Source organism: Peromyscus californicus, unplaced genomic scaffold, assembly GCF_007827085.1.
Source record: "Peromyscus californicus insignis strain IS unplaced genomic scaffold, ASM782708v3 Scaffold_9__1_contigs__length_137607984, whole genome shotgun sequence".
Classification (NCBI taxonomy): Eukaryota; Metazoa; Chordata; class Mammalia; order Rodentia; family Cricetidae; genus Peromyscus; species Peromyscus californicus.
In genome coordinates, this window is record NW_026294617.1 from 80860240 (window position 1) to 80874530 (window position 14291).

At 38.2% G+C, this 14291-nt stretch overlaps 1 protein-coding gene across 1 annotated transcript in view; it reads right to left on the reverse strand.

The window, feature by feature from the left end:
• Nucleotides 1-14291, reverse strand: part of Sycp1 (synaptonemal complex protein 1) — a 108314-nt gene that overhangs the window by 47428 nt on the left and 46595 nt on the right. The window contains exons 16-18 of the mRNA XM_052731488.1: nucleotides 13541-13602; nucleotides 4741-4845; nucleotides 3195-3298 (exon numbers count right to left, since the gene is read on the reverse strand). Coding sequence (XP_052587448.1) covers nucleotides 3195-3298; nucleotides 4741-4845; nucleotides 13541-13602 — 271 coding nt within the window. The remainder of the gene's footprint in view (nucleotides 1-3194; nucleotides 3299-4740; nucleotides 4846-13540; nucleotides 13603-14291) is intronic.

The window sequence follows — 14291 nt, forward strand, 5'->3', positions numbered from 1 at the left end:
AGGCATCACACAAATACTTTACTTACCATTTTTATCTATATCTATATTGAGAAGCAATCAAAAGGGAAAAATAATTTTTACCACCAACAGGCACTTGAAAGAATCTATTGGTACCAATCTACACAGGGTAAAATCTCACTGTCTAACATCTATATCTCTATCAATTTAGAAAAGCTGTGGTTCCAATTCAATTATAAACCAAGCTGGCTTTGGAGATGGAATTGGCTCCCTCCTTCTCTAAATCCAAGCATATTGCTAAAAGAAAAGGTTGAGAGATTCTTCAGTCCCATATCAGAAGAGCCCTCTGGTGTGGGACAGAAGGAAACCAATAAGAAGGGACCATTGTCTTCAAGATTCTAATTCTCTCCATTCTTACCCTTGATTTCTCGGAATCCTTTCTTACATGTCATGTCATCTTTAAATCCAAACTTTCCATTTTGATAAAAAATAAGTTTTTCCAATAGCAATTTCTGAAGTCTCCAGAAGGGAGATGGGGCCCCAACAACAACAACTCTACCCAATCCAGAATGATGCCATGGTAATCATCATCATACTACACTTCTTGCCAGAATTTCAGACAATCTTACCCATTACTCTGAGACTTGCTGTGTAATCCACGGTTAGTCTAACTGAGATTTAACTATCTAAGCTTTCTTATAGTACCCAACAGAGATACCATTACCCCCTAAACAGCAGGAAGCAATTCAAAGAAAATGACGCCCCTTCTCCCTAAGGTTTCGTATTTCTCAGGGTTATGGATGATAGTTATAGAGTTGAGGGTGGATGAAAATATTAAACTCAGTATTCTCCTTAACAAAAAAAAGTGTCTCAAAAAAAGGGGGGGGAAGAAGAAATGGAATGGATAGGTATAAGATATTATGGTAGATTATTGTATAAACTAGTAAACAAATTTAGTAAAATAGCAGCCTTAGATAATTTGCACTGAATTTGCACTGCTATGGATTCTTATATGTTGATACAAATGTAAACTATTTTTATATTCCTGTTTAAGATAATTTGTATATTGATACAAATACAAAACTATATTTGTTATAATGTACATATATTTCTACTCTTATTTGAAATATTTGTATATTGATACAAATGTAAATTTATATCTGTCATACTTTATGTATGTTCTACTTCTGTTTAGGATATTCTGTATATTGATATATATTTAAGATTATTGTCATATTGCATATTGCAATATACATTCCTACCTCTGTTATAAATATCTTGTGTATTGTTACAATTTTAAAGTCATTGTCCTTTATTGTACATTTACTTATAGACTGTTTACCTTGTTTACGTGAAGCCTTAGTCCTTAGGTTATTTAGGTAGATAAGATTTATAGATTTATAGTCACCTATGCTTGTCATCTCTATAGTTACGTTAGTTAGGTTATCCAGATTTACAGATAACATAGGTCGGATGGACAGGTAATCTTCAAACACTTCATAGACCTAGAGAATACGGCATTTAAATAACTTAGAATTCTGTTGACGTGAGACACAATTGCTCCTGGCAGCACCAATTTGATCCCGAAAGAACGTTGGGCTTCTAAGACATTTCCATTTGGAAGTTTGTCTTCTTGACACAAAATGGCCTATTGGGCAAAGAACTGCCTTTGCCTCAACTGCTGTCCTTCTGGACAAGCGGGACACAAGAAAAAGTGACTTCTGACCTCTTCCAAGACAGGTTAAGATGGTCTTTCAGAATTCCTGCTTCTGAAAATGGGTCTGTCAGATACTCTAGGCCTGTAGCCAATTTGAATGCACCACCAATGCTGAGAAACATTAGGTGACTGTCCAGGCTGACAGCTGTCTCTGTCTACTCTTGCAAGACTCCCAAAAATTGCTTACATCCATCTTCCAATGCTCAGGTACCATTATATATATAATATCTTAGATAGAACATATTAAGTATTAGATTCAGGTTCTTTAGGATAGGACACCTTTTGGAATGATCTTTGTAACATGCCATTTACCCACGCTCTAGACTTCTCTGGATTTTAGTATGTGTTTCTTGCCTGATATTGTTCGCATTGGTTGTAGTTCCATCTTATCTAGGTCATCATCCCTCATTACTCCTGGACAATATTTGATAACCATTCCTTTGTATATAGTCTTGTATTAGGTTAGAACCTTCCTATTTAGACAAAAGGGGGAGATGTAGTGGGTAGCCATTCCAGTTTTGAACTGGAAGTTCCAACCCCCATTGATGCTTCGGTAACTGTCACGCCTACAAGGCGGGGCCGAGAGAGGACCCTGAAGACCCGTGATCTGGATGCGCCGGCTCTCTTGGTTGCTGGACCCTGGACACTGGAGGTAGACCGAGCAGAGTTCTCCAGAGAACACCGCCGGACTGCACCACACCTTTCCCAGACCCTGTTAGCCTATCCCTTCACTTGTAAGTTACCCCACAAAATAAACCTCCCTTTTAACTATGTGGAGTGGCCTTAATAATTTCACCAATATTTGTTTGGTTTGGTTTTGTTGTTATTGTTCTTTGGAATATTTATATTGTGCTATAAAATAAAAATCACTTTTGTGGTAAAACACCCTAAAAAAAAAAAGAGGTTATGCATTGTTTATATGCAAATACTCTACTGTTTGCATATAGGACTTGACTGTCTAAAGATCTGTGCATCTTCTGGGTTTCTGAAACCAAAGTTCATAAACACCAAGAGATAACTATATACCGATATGAAGTGATTTAACTTGGTTATTTATTTATTTATTTATTTATTTTTTGGTTTTTCGAGACAGGGTTTCTCTGTAGTTTTGCCTTTCCTGGAACTCACTTTGTAGACCAGGCTGGCCTCGAACTCACAGAGATCCTCCTGCCTCTGCCTCCCGAGTGCTGGGATTAAAGGCGTGCGCCACCACCGCCCAGCTGGTTATTTATTCTTTTATATAACTGATACAAACTTTCTTTAGCAATGAAATAGGTAAATTATTTCTCTTCTGACACAAGATCTCACTACCAAGCCAGGTCCTTGAACTCCTAATATTCTTGCTTCAACTTCCAGAGAGCTGAGATTACATTTGTGCACTACCATGCCTGGCCTTCACTCTTACTCTTTAATTAGAAACGAAACCCAATTCCAAATCCATTGATATAAAATAGCAAGCCATTTATTTTTATCATAAATCTTAAGAATTAAACTGTATATAGGTATGTGAAAAACATACTTCTCTTCTTCAAGCTCAGTTTTCAGTTCTTCAACCTGTTTTGAATAGTGCTGATCACTTGTTTTAATAACAGTTAATTGTACTTCCAAATCACGGACCTCTTTCTGCAAAATAAATGTATATATTTATAAAAATGTTCTACTAGTTTTTTTCATATACAAGATATAATTGCGCTAGGCATGGTGGCACAATCCCAGAACTTAGAAGGTAGAGGCAGGCAGAACTTTATGTTAAAAGTCAGCTTAGTCTACAAAGTGAGTTCCAGGAAAGCCAGAGCTACATAGTAAGACCCTGCCTCAAAATAATAAATAAATAAATAAATAAATAAATAAATAAATAAATAAATAAATAAATAAATAAATAATAAGAGAGATATGGTTGCTCTAACTAGTCAAGTAATATATTTGGGAAAAATTGGGCAAGATATCAATATTTTTGAGACAGAGTTTCATTCCGTGCAGGCTGGTCTCAAACTCTATATAAATGAGGTTGACCTTGAACCTTTTTTTGGGTGGGGGAGGTTTGAGACAGGTTTTTTCTGTGTATCCCTGGCCCTGGAACTCACTCTGTAGACCATGCTGGTCTTGAACTCAAAGAGATCCACCTGCCTCTGCCTCCAGAGTGCTGGGATTAAATGTGTGCACCACTGTTGCCCGAAGACCTTGAACTCTTGATTCTCCTACCTCTTCTGCCAAAGTACTAGGGTTATAGATAGATACAAATACCATGTCCAGCTAAATATTTTAAATTTAAGTAGATGTGATAATTATTTTAATTTTTTTAATTAGCAATGACAAATCCAAGTAAATTCTATTGTGATATCCTAAAGCTGACAGAAAAATTATATTTATAGATAATTTTTAACCATTTTAATCTACTAAGTAATTAATTCCAATTAGAATTTATATTAGTTTTGCTTATTGTTTAATTTGCCTGTTTGTTTGTTTTCCTGAGACAGACTCTCACCATATATCCCTGGCTAGCCTGGAACTCTCTATTCAAACCAGGCTAGTCTCAAACTCACAGAGATCTGCCTGCCTCTGCCTAAAGAATACTAGGAATAAAGGAGTATGTCACTACACTTGACCTAAAATTTTATATTAGTAAGAGAAAATATACTAGTGAAGTCAAGAAGTGTCTTATAGACTCAGATGTTCTTACTATTATAAAAAGTTTCAATTCTTTTACAGGCCTACAAATATAGTTTAAATATAAGCATTATAAAGGGTATCATAAGAATCTAGCTTAATAAGGGCTAAAATTTAAGTATATCAAGAAATACTAAAGACATCAAGAAACAGAATTATTATAAACCATAACATGCATAAACTGGATTCTTAAAAGTTGACCTTTCTCTCCCACATTACAATATGAAGGTTCCCTATTTTAAATCACTCATCAGCATGTTAAATGTAACAGGAACACACGCTTTCAAAAAGAAATTTGTAAAGAAATTCTGCACAAAGCAAATATCTACACCATAATCAATTTTATAAATCTATATTCTCTTAACAAAACTTTGGAAATAAACATATCCTTAACAAACCTCTCTGGTTTGCAAAAGGAGAGTTAGTTTTTGTTCTTTCCCTTGTAATTCTTCAGCAAGCTTCTCAACTTGTTTCTTTTCATCTAAAAGTTTTTGGTCTTCTGCCTGTTTAAAAATAGTAGAGAAAAAAATGCATGACTGTCAAACTCCATACATGTTGAAAATAATTAAACTGCCCAACAGAAAGAACTACAGTGTATTTCCTTGGCTAAAATTGCTTAAAAAGAGAAAACCAAGACAGGTGTGGTGGCACACGCCTTTAATCTCAGCACTAGGGAGGTAGAGGCAGGTGGATCTCTGTGAGTTCGAGGCCAGCCATGTCTACAGAGTGAGTTCTAGGACAGCCAGGACTGTTACACAGAGAAACCCTTTTTTTATTTAAAGGGATTTTTTTTTTCATTTTACATACCAACCACAGTTTCTCCTCCCTCTCCTCCTTCTGCTCAGTCCCCACCTCCCTCCCATTGACTCCTCAGAGAGGGTAAGGCCTCCCATGGGGAGTCAATAAAGACTGGCATAACAAGTTGAGGCAGAACCAAGCTCCTCCCCCCTGTAATGAGGCTGAGCAAGGTATCCTTCCATAGGGAATGGGCTCCAAAAAGCCAGATTTCAGATAAATCCTGGTCCCACTGCCAGTGACCCACTTACTGCCCAAGCCACACAACTGTCACCCACATTCAGAAGGCCTAGTTCGGTCCCATGCAGGTTCCCCAGCTGTCAGTCCAGAGTCAGTGAACTCCAACTAGCTCCAGTCAGCTGCCGCTATGGGTTTCCCCATTATGATCTTGACCCCTTTGCTCATATAATCCCTCCTCTACCCAGTGCTTAGCTGTGGATCTCTGCATCTGCTTCCATCAGTTACTGGATGTAGGTTCTATGATGACAATTAGGGTAGTCATCCATCTGATTACAGAAGGCCAGTTCTCCACTATTGCTTGGAGTCTTAGCTGGGATCATCCTTGTGGTTTCCTGGGAATTTCCCTAGCACCAGGTTTCTCCCTAATCCCACAATGGCTCCCTCCCTCTATCAAGGTATTTCTTTCCTTGCTCATGTTCTCTTGCCAACTCTCCTTACCTCCTCCCCTCCCCTCATGCTCCCAATTTACTCAGGAGATCATATCTATTTCATCTTCCCCAGGGGATGCATGCATGTCTCAGAGTCGTCCTTGTTACCCAGCTTCTCTGGGGTTGTGGGTTGTAGCCTGGTCAGAACCTAGAAATAACCTAGATGCCCCTCAACCGAAGAATGGATAAAGAAAATGTGATACATTTACACAATGGAGTATAAGTCAGTCTTTAATGAAATTTAGGGAGGCAAATGGATGGAACTAGAAAAAAAACATTCTGAGTGAGGTAACCCAGATCCAAAAAGACAAACACGGTATATACTCACTCATAAGTGGATATTAGATGTAAAGCAAAAATAAAAAATTTAATGGACAGAGACCTGGAACAAAAGGAATAAATTTTTTTTTTTTTGGTTTTTTGAGACAGGGTTTCTCTGTGTAGCTTTGCGCCTTTCCTGGAACTCGCTTTGGAGACCAGGCTGGCCTCGAACTCACAGAGATCCGCCTGGCTCTGCCTCCCGAGTGCTAGGATTAAAGGCGTGCGCCACCACCGCCCGGCTGGAATAAATTATTTTAAAACTGAAATTAAAACAGTGAGTTAGAAATCGCCTTAATGGGACAGGGTAAATGAGAAAGGTAAGGATAACAAAAGTCAGGCTCAATTCTAAGGCGGGGACAATTGGAAGAGCACTGGAAATCACAAAGGAGGCAACAGGATCACTGAAAAACACAAGAAAGCAGAAAGGCTAAGCGGCAAACAGAAATGCGCAGTGCACTGCTCCAGCTGAGGCTCCAGCACCGAAAGAAGAAACAAAAGCTACGTCAGATGACCCTAGAGAAAAGAAACTGCCAGTCTTTCACACAGAGCAAGTCCACAATGCTTGCTAAGACATGGATCCAGTTTTAAATCTGGTAAGACAACGGCTAATGGAGAAGAGGTCCACTTTGTCATTCCTCCTATCTCAGATGACTGTCCCTGGGTGCCACCTTGAGAATTAGATTATTGGTTGAGACAGAGCTACTCTGGGGGTCTGAAAACAAGGCATAATCACAATTCCAAAAACCAGGCAATAGCCTGCCCAAAGCTCTTAGGTGTGAGACAACAATCATGAAGGAGAAAAGCATTTTAGAAACTCAGACATTTTAAGAAGTTCAGGAGAGCTAGGGGGTGGGGGAGGTCGAGCAATTAAGAGTTCAGTGGTCTGTAGCCAAACCTTCAACGGTTAAAAAAAAAAAATGGATCCCATTACTTGAGGATAGCTGTGGAGATTGATGGCTTGAGTCTGAAGTTAGTGGATGGCTGAACTTTTGAGGCCACCTAGCTACTAAGTAGTTCACTGTTAGGACTAAGAACTCTGAAGCTTGGTTGAGGTAATCTGGCTTACCTTTTGGATGATGATATTCTTTTAACTAACCTTGCAATTTCCACAGCCACCTCTCTCCTACATAGTATTTGATAATGTGTAGGACTGAAAGTACTGAGACTGTACAGATCTATACTATAGTACAGATCTCAATACTCTCCAATACACTCAGGAGATATCCCATTTATTAGACAGTAGTAACTGCAGTGTGTACAAACTGTCAAGAGCCTCTAGAAAATTTAGAAACTACCCTACCCACAGATGCAAAGCTAAGTCTGGCCAGCAGAAATTCTTAAAACATAAAGAGGATCTCCCGCTCACCCAAGCTCTCTTTCCCTCGACCCTCGCCTTTCATTACCCCCACTCATGTCCAGGCTGTTCATGTAGATCTCATTCCATTTCTCTGTCATTGGGCGATCCCTGTGTCTTTCTTGGGGTCCTGTTTTCCGGGTAGCCTCCCTGGTGATGTGAGTAGCAGACAATTCATCCTTGTTTCATGTCTAGTATCCTGCTATGAGTGAGTACATACCATGTTTGTCTTTCTGAGTCTGGGTTACCTCACTCAGGATGATTTTTTCTAGATCCATCCATTTGTCTGCAAACCTCATGATGCCATTGTTTTTTTCTGCTGAGTAGTATTCCATTGTGTATATGTACCACATTTTGTTTATCCATTCTTCAGTTGAGGGGCATCTGGGTTGTTTCCATGTTCTGGCTATTACAAACAATGCTGATATGAACATAGCTGAACAAGTGCTCTTATGGTGTGGTTGAGCATTTCTTGGGTATATGCCCAAGAGTGGTATAGCTGGATCTTGGGGGAGATTGATTCCCAATTTTCTAAGAAAGCGCCATATTGATTTCCAAAGTGGTTGTACAAGCTTGCATTCCCACCAGCAGTGGAGGAGAGTTCCCCTAGCTCCACATCCTCTCCAGCATAAGGAGCGGGAGATCCCAGCTGGATCAACAACAGAGAGGGAGAACAAGGAATAGGAGACCATGGTAAATGAAGACCACATGAGAACAGGAAGAAGCAAAGTGCTAGAGAGGCCCACAGAAATCCACAAAGATACCCACACAACAGACTGCCGGCAATGGTCGAGAGACAGCCCGAACTGACCTACTCTGGTGATGGGATGGCCAAACACCCTAATTGTTGTGCTAGAAACCTCATCCAACTACTGAGGGATCTGGATGCAGAGATCCATGACTAGGCCCTGGGTGGATCTCTGGGAGTCCAATCAACGAGAATGAGGAGGGTTTATATGAGCGAGAATTGTTGAGACCAAGGTTGGATAAAGCACAGGGACAAATAGCCAAATGAATGGAAACACATGAACTATGAACCAATGGCTGAGGGGTCCACACTGGATCAGGCCCTCCGAATGGGTGAGACAGTTGATTGGCTTGATCTGTTTGGGAGGCATCCAGGCAGTGGGACCAGATCTTGTGCTCATTGCATGAGTTGGCTGTTTGAAACCTGGGGCCTATGCAGGATTGTTTGGCTTGGCCTGGGAGGAGGGGACTAGACCTACCTGGACTGAGTCTACCAGGTTGACCTCAGTCTGTGGGGAAGGCTTTGCCCTGGAGGAGATGGGAATGGGGGGGGGGGGGGGCGTTGGGGGGAAGATGAGGGGGACGGGAGGGGGGAGAACAAGGGAATCCGTGACCGATATGTAGAACTGAATTGTATTGCAAAATAAATTAAAATAAATTAAAAAAAAAAAAAAAAAAAACATAAAGAGGAAAACTCCTAAAGTGAAGGCAATTCTACTATACATCTGACCCTAAGCAGGGTCCAGGATCAGCACTAGCCTAAACATTAGAAAAGACAAAGACACCTGGCGTTGGTGGTGCACGCCTTTAATCCCAGCACTCGGGAGGCAGAGCCAGGCGGATCTCTGTGAGTTCGAGGCTAGCCTGGGCTACCAAGTGAGTTCCAGGAGAGGCAAAGCTACACAGAGAAACCCTGTCTCAAAAAACCAAAAAAAGAAAAAAGAAAAGACAAAGACTCCAACATCAACTGACAAACTATCGTACCTAGAAGACTCCAACATTAGAAGACTGGGAGTAAATCCAACTGAATATTTTGTCTTAATTTTTAGTTTTTATTTTTATTTTATTTTTGAGTTAAAGATATTTGCAATTTATCTCTATCAAACAGACCTTAGGTGTTTTGTTTGGGTTTTTATGTGTGTTTATTGTTTTGTCTACTGTGTTTCTTTCTTTCTTCCTATTATACTGTAAGTATTTTGAAAGTGTAAGACATGCTTTTAAAAACTTTTGTTTTGCCAGGTGGTGGTGGCGTACACCTTTAATCCCAGCACTCAGGAGGCAGAGGCAGGTAGATCATCTCTACTCGCTCAAGGCCACCCTTGTCTGCAAAGTGAGTTCTAAAATAGTCTGGGCTGTTACACAGTGAAACCCTGTCTCAACAATAACAACAACAACAACAAAAAAGCTTTTTATTCCTCTTATATTCATCAACTTTTTACCACACATTTTCTTTATTGTTCAATTAGATTTCAATACTTTTCTCTGTCACTTCCTAACATTTCTCATTTCTTTTTCTGTTCTTTTATTTAATTCTGCTCCTTTTTCACCCTTCCTTTGTTCCCTTCCTTTATTTCATGTATTTATTATTTTTATTGCTACCCTAATTATATTTAACTTTATAGCTAACTCTACATTACTTTTGTTATTTTATATTCTATGGCCACTAGTGGAACTGAATAGGCTTTAATAAATATTAAGTGAATTTCCTTATATAGTTTGGTATGGTATTACAACTGTTACAGCAGTTTGTTTTCCCCATTCTCCAAGCAGTACCGAGTCCTCAAAAGAAGACTGCTCACTAAGAAGATCCCCAAATAAAGTCATAAGAAATAACCATATCAACAAATGTACAAATCATAATACACAAATATAATCATGAAAAATCAAGCAATATGACAGTTACAAGAGATAACTATTTTGTTACTAAATCCAAATGGCTGAAACTGAATTGGCTTGTATGATGGTTCAGTAGGTAACGGCATTTGCCATTAAGCCTGATGACTTGAGTTGGATCCTTGGAACCCACATGGTGGAAGGAAAGAATCTACTCCCATAAGCTGTCCTCTGATTTCCACACATGTCATCAAACACAGACACACATACACACATTATCAACCAACCAATCAATCAATTTTAAAGTGGTTAAAATGCCAAAAAAAATTCAAAAGTCTACTTGTAAAAGTAACCAGTGATTTCAAAGAGGACACAGCAGTATGGAAACAGTATAGAATAGTTTAGGACCTACATGGAGGCTCACAAATGTCTGTAACTCCAGTTCCAGGGAATCAGATGCCTTCTCCAGGCCTCTGAAAGCACTAAGTATGCATGTAGCACACATACATTCATGCAAATATTCACACATAAACATAAAAACAAGTATTTCTTTAAATTGAAAGAGAAATAAAATTTATCATGATAAAAACAAATTCAAGTTATTTATTACCACTAAGCCGTCTCTACAGAGGATACTGGAAGGAATATTTCAGACTGAAAAGAAGGATGAACACACTCACAGAGGATAAATAAATCATGAATGGGGAGTGGGGAATGGGAAAATGAGGGAGTGACATAAGGCTTATTATTAACCAAAATGAACGGTACATGAAAAGCTATATGGAAGCCTATCATCTTCCAACTCAAGAAATCAATTTTAATTAGATAGGATAGAAAAATATAGGTGACATAAATGGAGATCAGGGGAATTCTCAGGGTTAAAGGCTTAAGTGGGAATAGGGAGACTAGGGAAAGGAGAAGTTAGAGGGTACATTAGCCAAAACTAAAGATGTATGAAGAAGTCTTACAAAAATCCATTGGTCTGTACACTAATTTTTTTGTTTGTTTGTTTGTTTGTTTTTCGAGACAGGGTTTCTCTGTAGTTTTGGTGCCTAGATTTCGCTCTGTAGACCAGGCTAGTTTCAAACTCACAGAGATCCACCTGCCTCTGCCTCCCAAGTGCTGGGATTAAAGGCATGTGCCACCACTGCCCGGCCATGTATGCTGATTTTTAAATACAATATATATAAAATACAAGAATTTGAACAGAAGTATCCTTCATAGTTGAACAATAATACTCCGAATTTGGGTTACTAAATGAAAATCTTAGCGCCAGGCATGGGCTACCTCCTTAGGAGTTACTGACCAGGAAGGCTCTGAAGTACCCGAAACAACACAGTCTACTGTCATTTCTCATAACTATTCAACATAATCAGATGGTAAGACCCTATTACTGAAGATAACATTCACTTGGGATGCAGAACACAGAAAAATCAAACATAACTTACCAGGAAATTCTCTTCCTGATGACTAATTTTTATAGTGTCAGATGTGTTATACAGTTCCTGGGTGAAAGAGAGACTAATGGTCTCTCCCAGTGCTGAATCCTGTATACGAAAATACTGACCTCCCTACCAAGATGTGTCTTACAGGTGCAATAGTGTGGAACAATTGTTATGGGGATAACCAACCACTTTCTGATTGGGTGTGAGGCCTGCTCCAAGGAGGGATTTCATGCCTGGTATGGTAAACCTGGTGAAAAGCCCATGACTAAGGATATCATAGGCCCACGTAGAGAACTTACTATTTATTGTTTTGCTATCAAAACGCCTTCTACATGTTTCTGTTTATACCCCTTTTGTTGAAAAGACATGGACTAGACAACTGGATTAAGAATTAATTTCCAACTGTTTGTTCTCTGCAAAGCATACTTAACTGGAAAAGGTAAATGTGAAAAAAAAAAAAAAAAAAAAACGTAAGTTGACATATTAAGCAAGTAAAAACTGAAAACAAGCCAGAGAAGCTACTACTAGTATTTGAAAAAGCAGACTTCAAGCCAAAACAAGCCAGAAGAGATGAACTAGATCACTACAAATTAATTAAGGTGACAATCCAACAAGAAGACATAATGATTGGAAATAAATATGCATCAAACATTGGTATGTCCAATTTCATAAAACAAAATCTACTGGACACAAATGGACAGACAGGCCAAGATTAAGTAATAATATGTGACTATAATACCCAATTCCATGAGTAAATATATCATCCAAACCAGAAAAAGAAATAAAACTTCATAATTAATTGCACTATAGATCAAATGTTAATATACATTTACAGAATATCCCACTCAATGGCTACTGAATATACATTCTTCTCAGAAATCCACAGAATCTTCTCTAAATCATTTTATAAATCCAATATTACCCTACTACCAAGACTAGATAAGGATATAACAAAAAAGGGTACTATAGACCAAAATATTTAATAAGTATAGGTTTAAAACTCAATAAAATACTAGCAAATCCAATTCATACCACATTAAGGAGATCATGCACTATGATTGAACTGGTTTCATTCCAGGAATGCAAGAATGATTCAACATATGTAAATTAATAAATAAATGAAATATAGCACAGAAAAAGAATCAAGGATATAAATCACATGATCATTCCAATAGACACAGAAAAGGCCTTTGATAAAATTAAACATCCATTCATGATAACATCCCTGAATAAATTAGGTACAGAAGGATAATACCTCAGTGCTGTGGGATGTTCTGTATGGCAAATGTGTTGCTCTGATTGGTTAGTAAATAAAACACTGACTGGCCAGTAGTCAGGCAGGAGGAAGTATAGGCAGGACAAGGAGGAGAATAATTCTGGGAAGTGGAAGGCTGAGTCAGAGACACTGCCAGCTGCCACGATGATAAACAGCATGTGAAGATGCCGGTAAGCCACGAGCCACGTGGCAAGGTATAGATTTATAGAAATGGATTAATTTAAGCTGTAAGAACAGTTAGCAAGAAGCCTGCCACAGCCATACAGTTTGTAACCAATATAAGTCTCTGTGTTTACTTGGTTGGGTCTGAGCGGCTGTGGGACTGGCAGGTGAGAGAGATTTTTCCTGACTGTGGGCCAGGCAGCCAAACTCTAGCTACACCTCAGTGTAGCAAAGCTATATTTGACAAACCCATAGCCAATATCACACTAAAAAAAGAAAAATTGAAAATAATTTCAGGACAAGTGTGTCCACTGTTCCCTGGATCTTTATGGTATAGCAAAATATGCATATGTTCTTATTTTAAGTGTGCTATCAACATGTTTAAATAATATAAACATCTTGGCCAAGATAGTTAATAAAAACCTATAAAAATAGATACAGACAAGATTGAAGCTTTAGTTAAAAGCAAATGTAAAATTTTTATATTTTAGCAGAAAAATTAGCATAAAATATTTATAGTTTGAAAACACAGGCCAGTAATATCAAAGTTATTTTAAAGTAATTGCTGGATATTAATAGGAAAGAATATATATTTACCAATATTTTTTTCAATTCTTCAAGTTCCACTTCTTTGTTGTTTTTAAATTTAGTCATCTCATCTAAAATAAACAACATGTATTAATAGCTGGATTAAAAGGTAGGAAAGAGAAGAAATAAGAATAATGCCATTTGAAAAGAAGAATCAACCCTATCTGGCACCATTATCGGGCCAAGAACCGAAGACTAGACAGGATATAAGGCCTAGGGAGAAACTACTACTATTATGCTGCTAAATGAGCACACATATCCCTAAAAAGAGACAGATTAACACACAAAGGAAGCTTACAGGGAGTCTAAAACAACTATGCAAAAATAAAAATGGATAAATACTAACAGTTATCTTTCCAGGTTAATTCATAGCAAATGAATCCAAAGTTCATGACACAAAATAAGCAACATATCTACATAAAATAATTTGGAATGGCATCAGTGTGTGCCTTTACTTTCAACTCATTACTACCTGAATCTGTTTGGCTTCTCTTCAAATTTAAAAGAACTGATCATCTCTCAAGCTAGTTCTGATCATTGTTCTTTGAATTTCAATATCCCCACTTCTTTTGTGACTTTATCTGCTCTAAAACATACCAACTCTGTGCAGAGAAATCCTTATTTTCTCCTATCCCACCAAGCACCACATATGAATATAAAAACAAAGATATCTGATTAACCTCTCTATTCCTTCAAGCTAGTAATTTTTCACGTTATCTTTCAAATCCCTGCTTGTTAACTACATATTTCTTTAACTTCT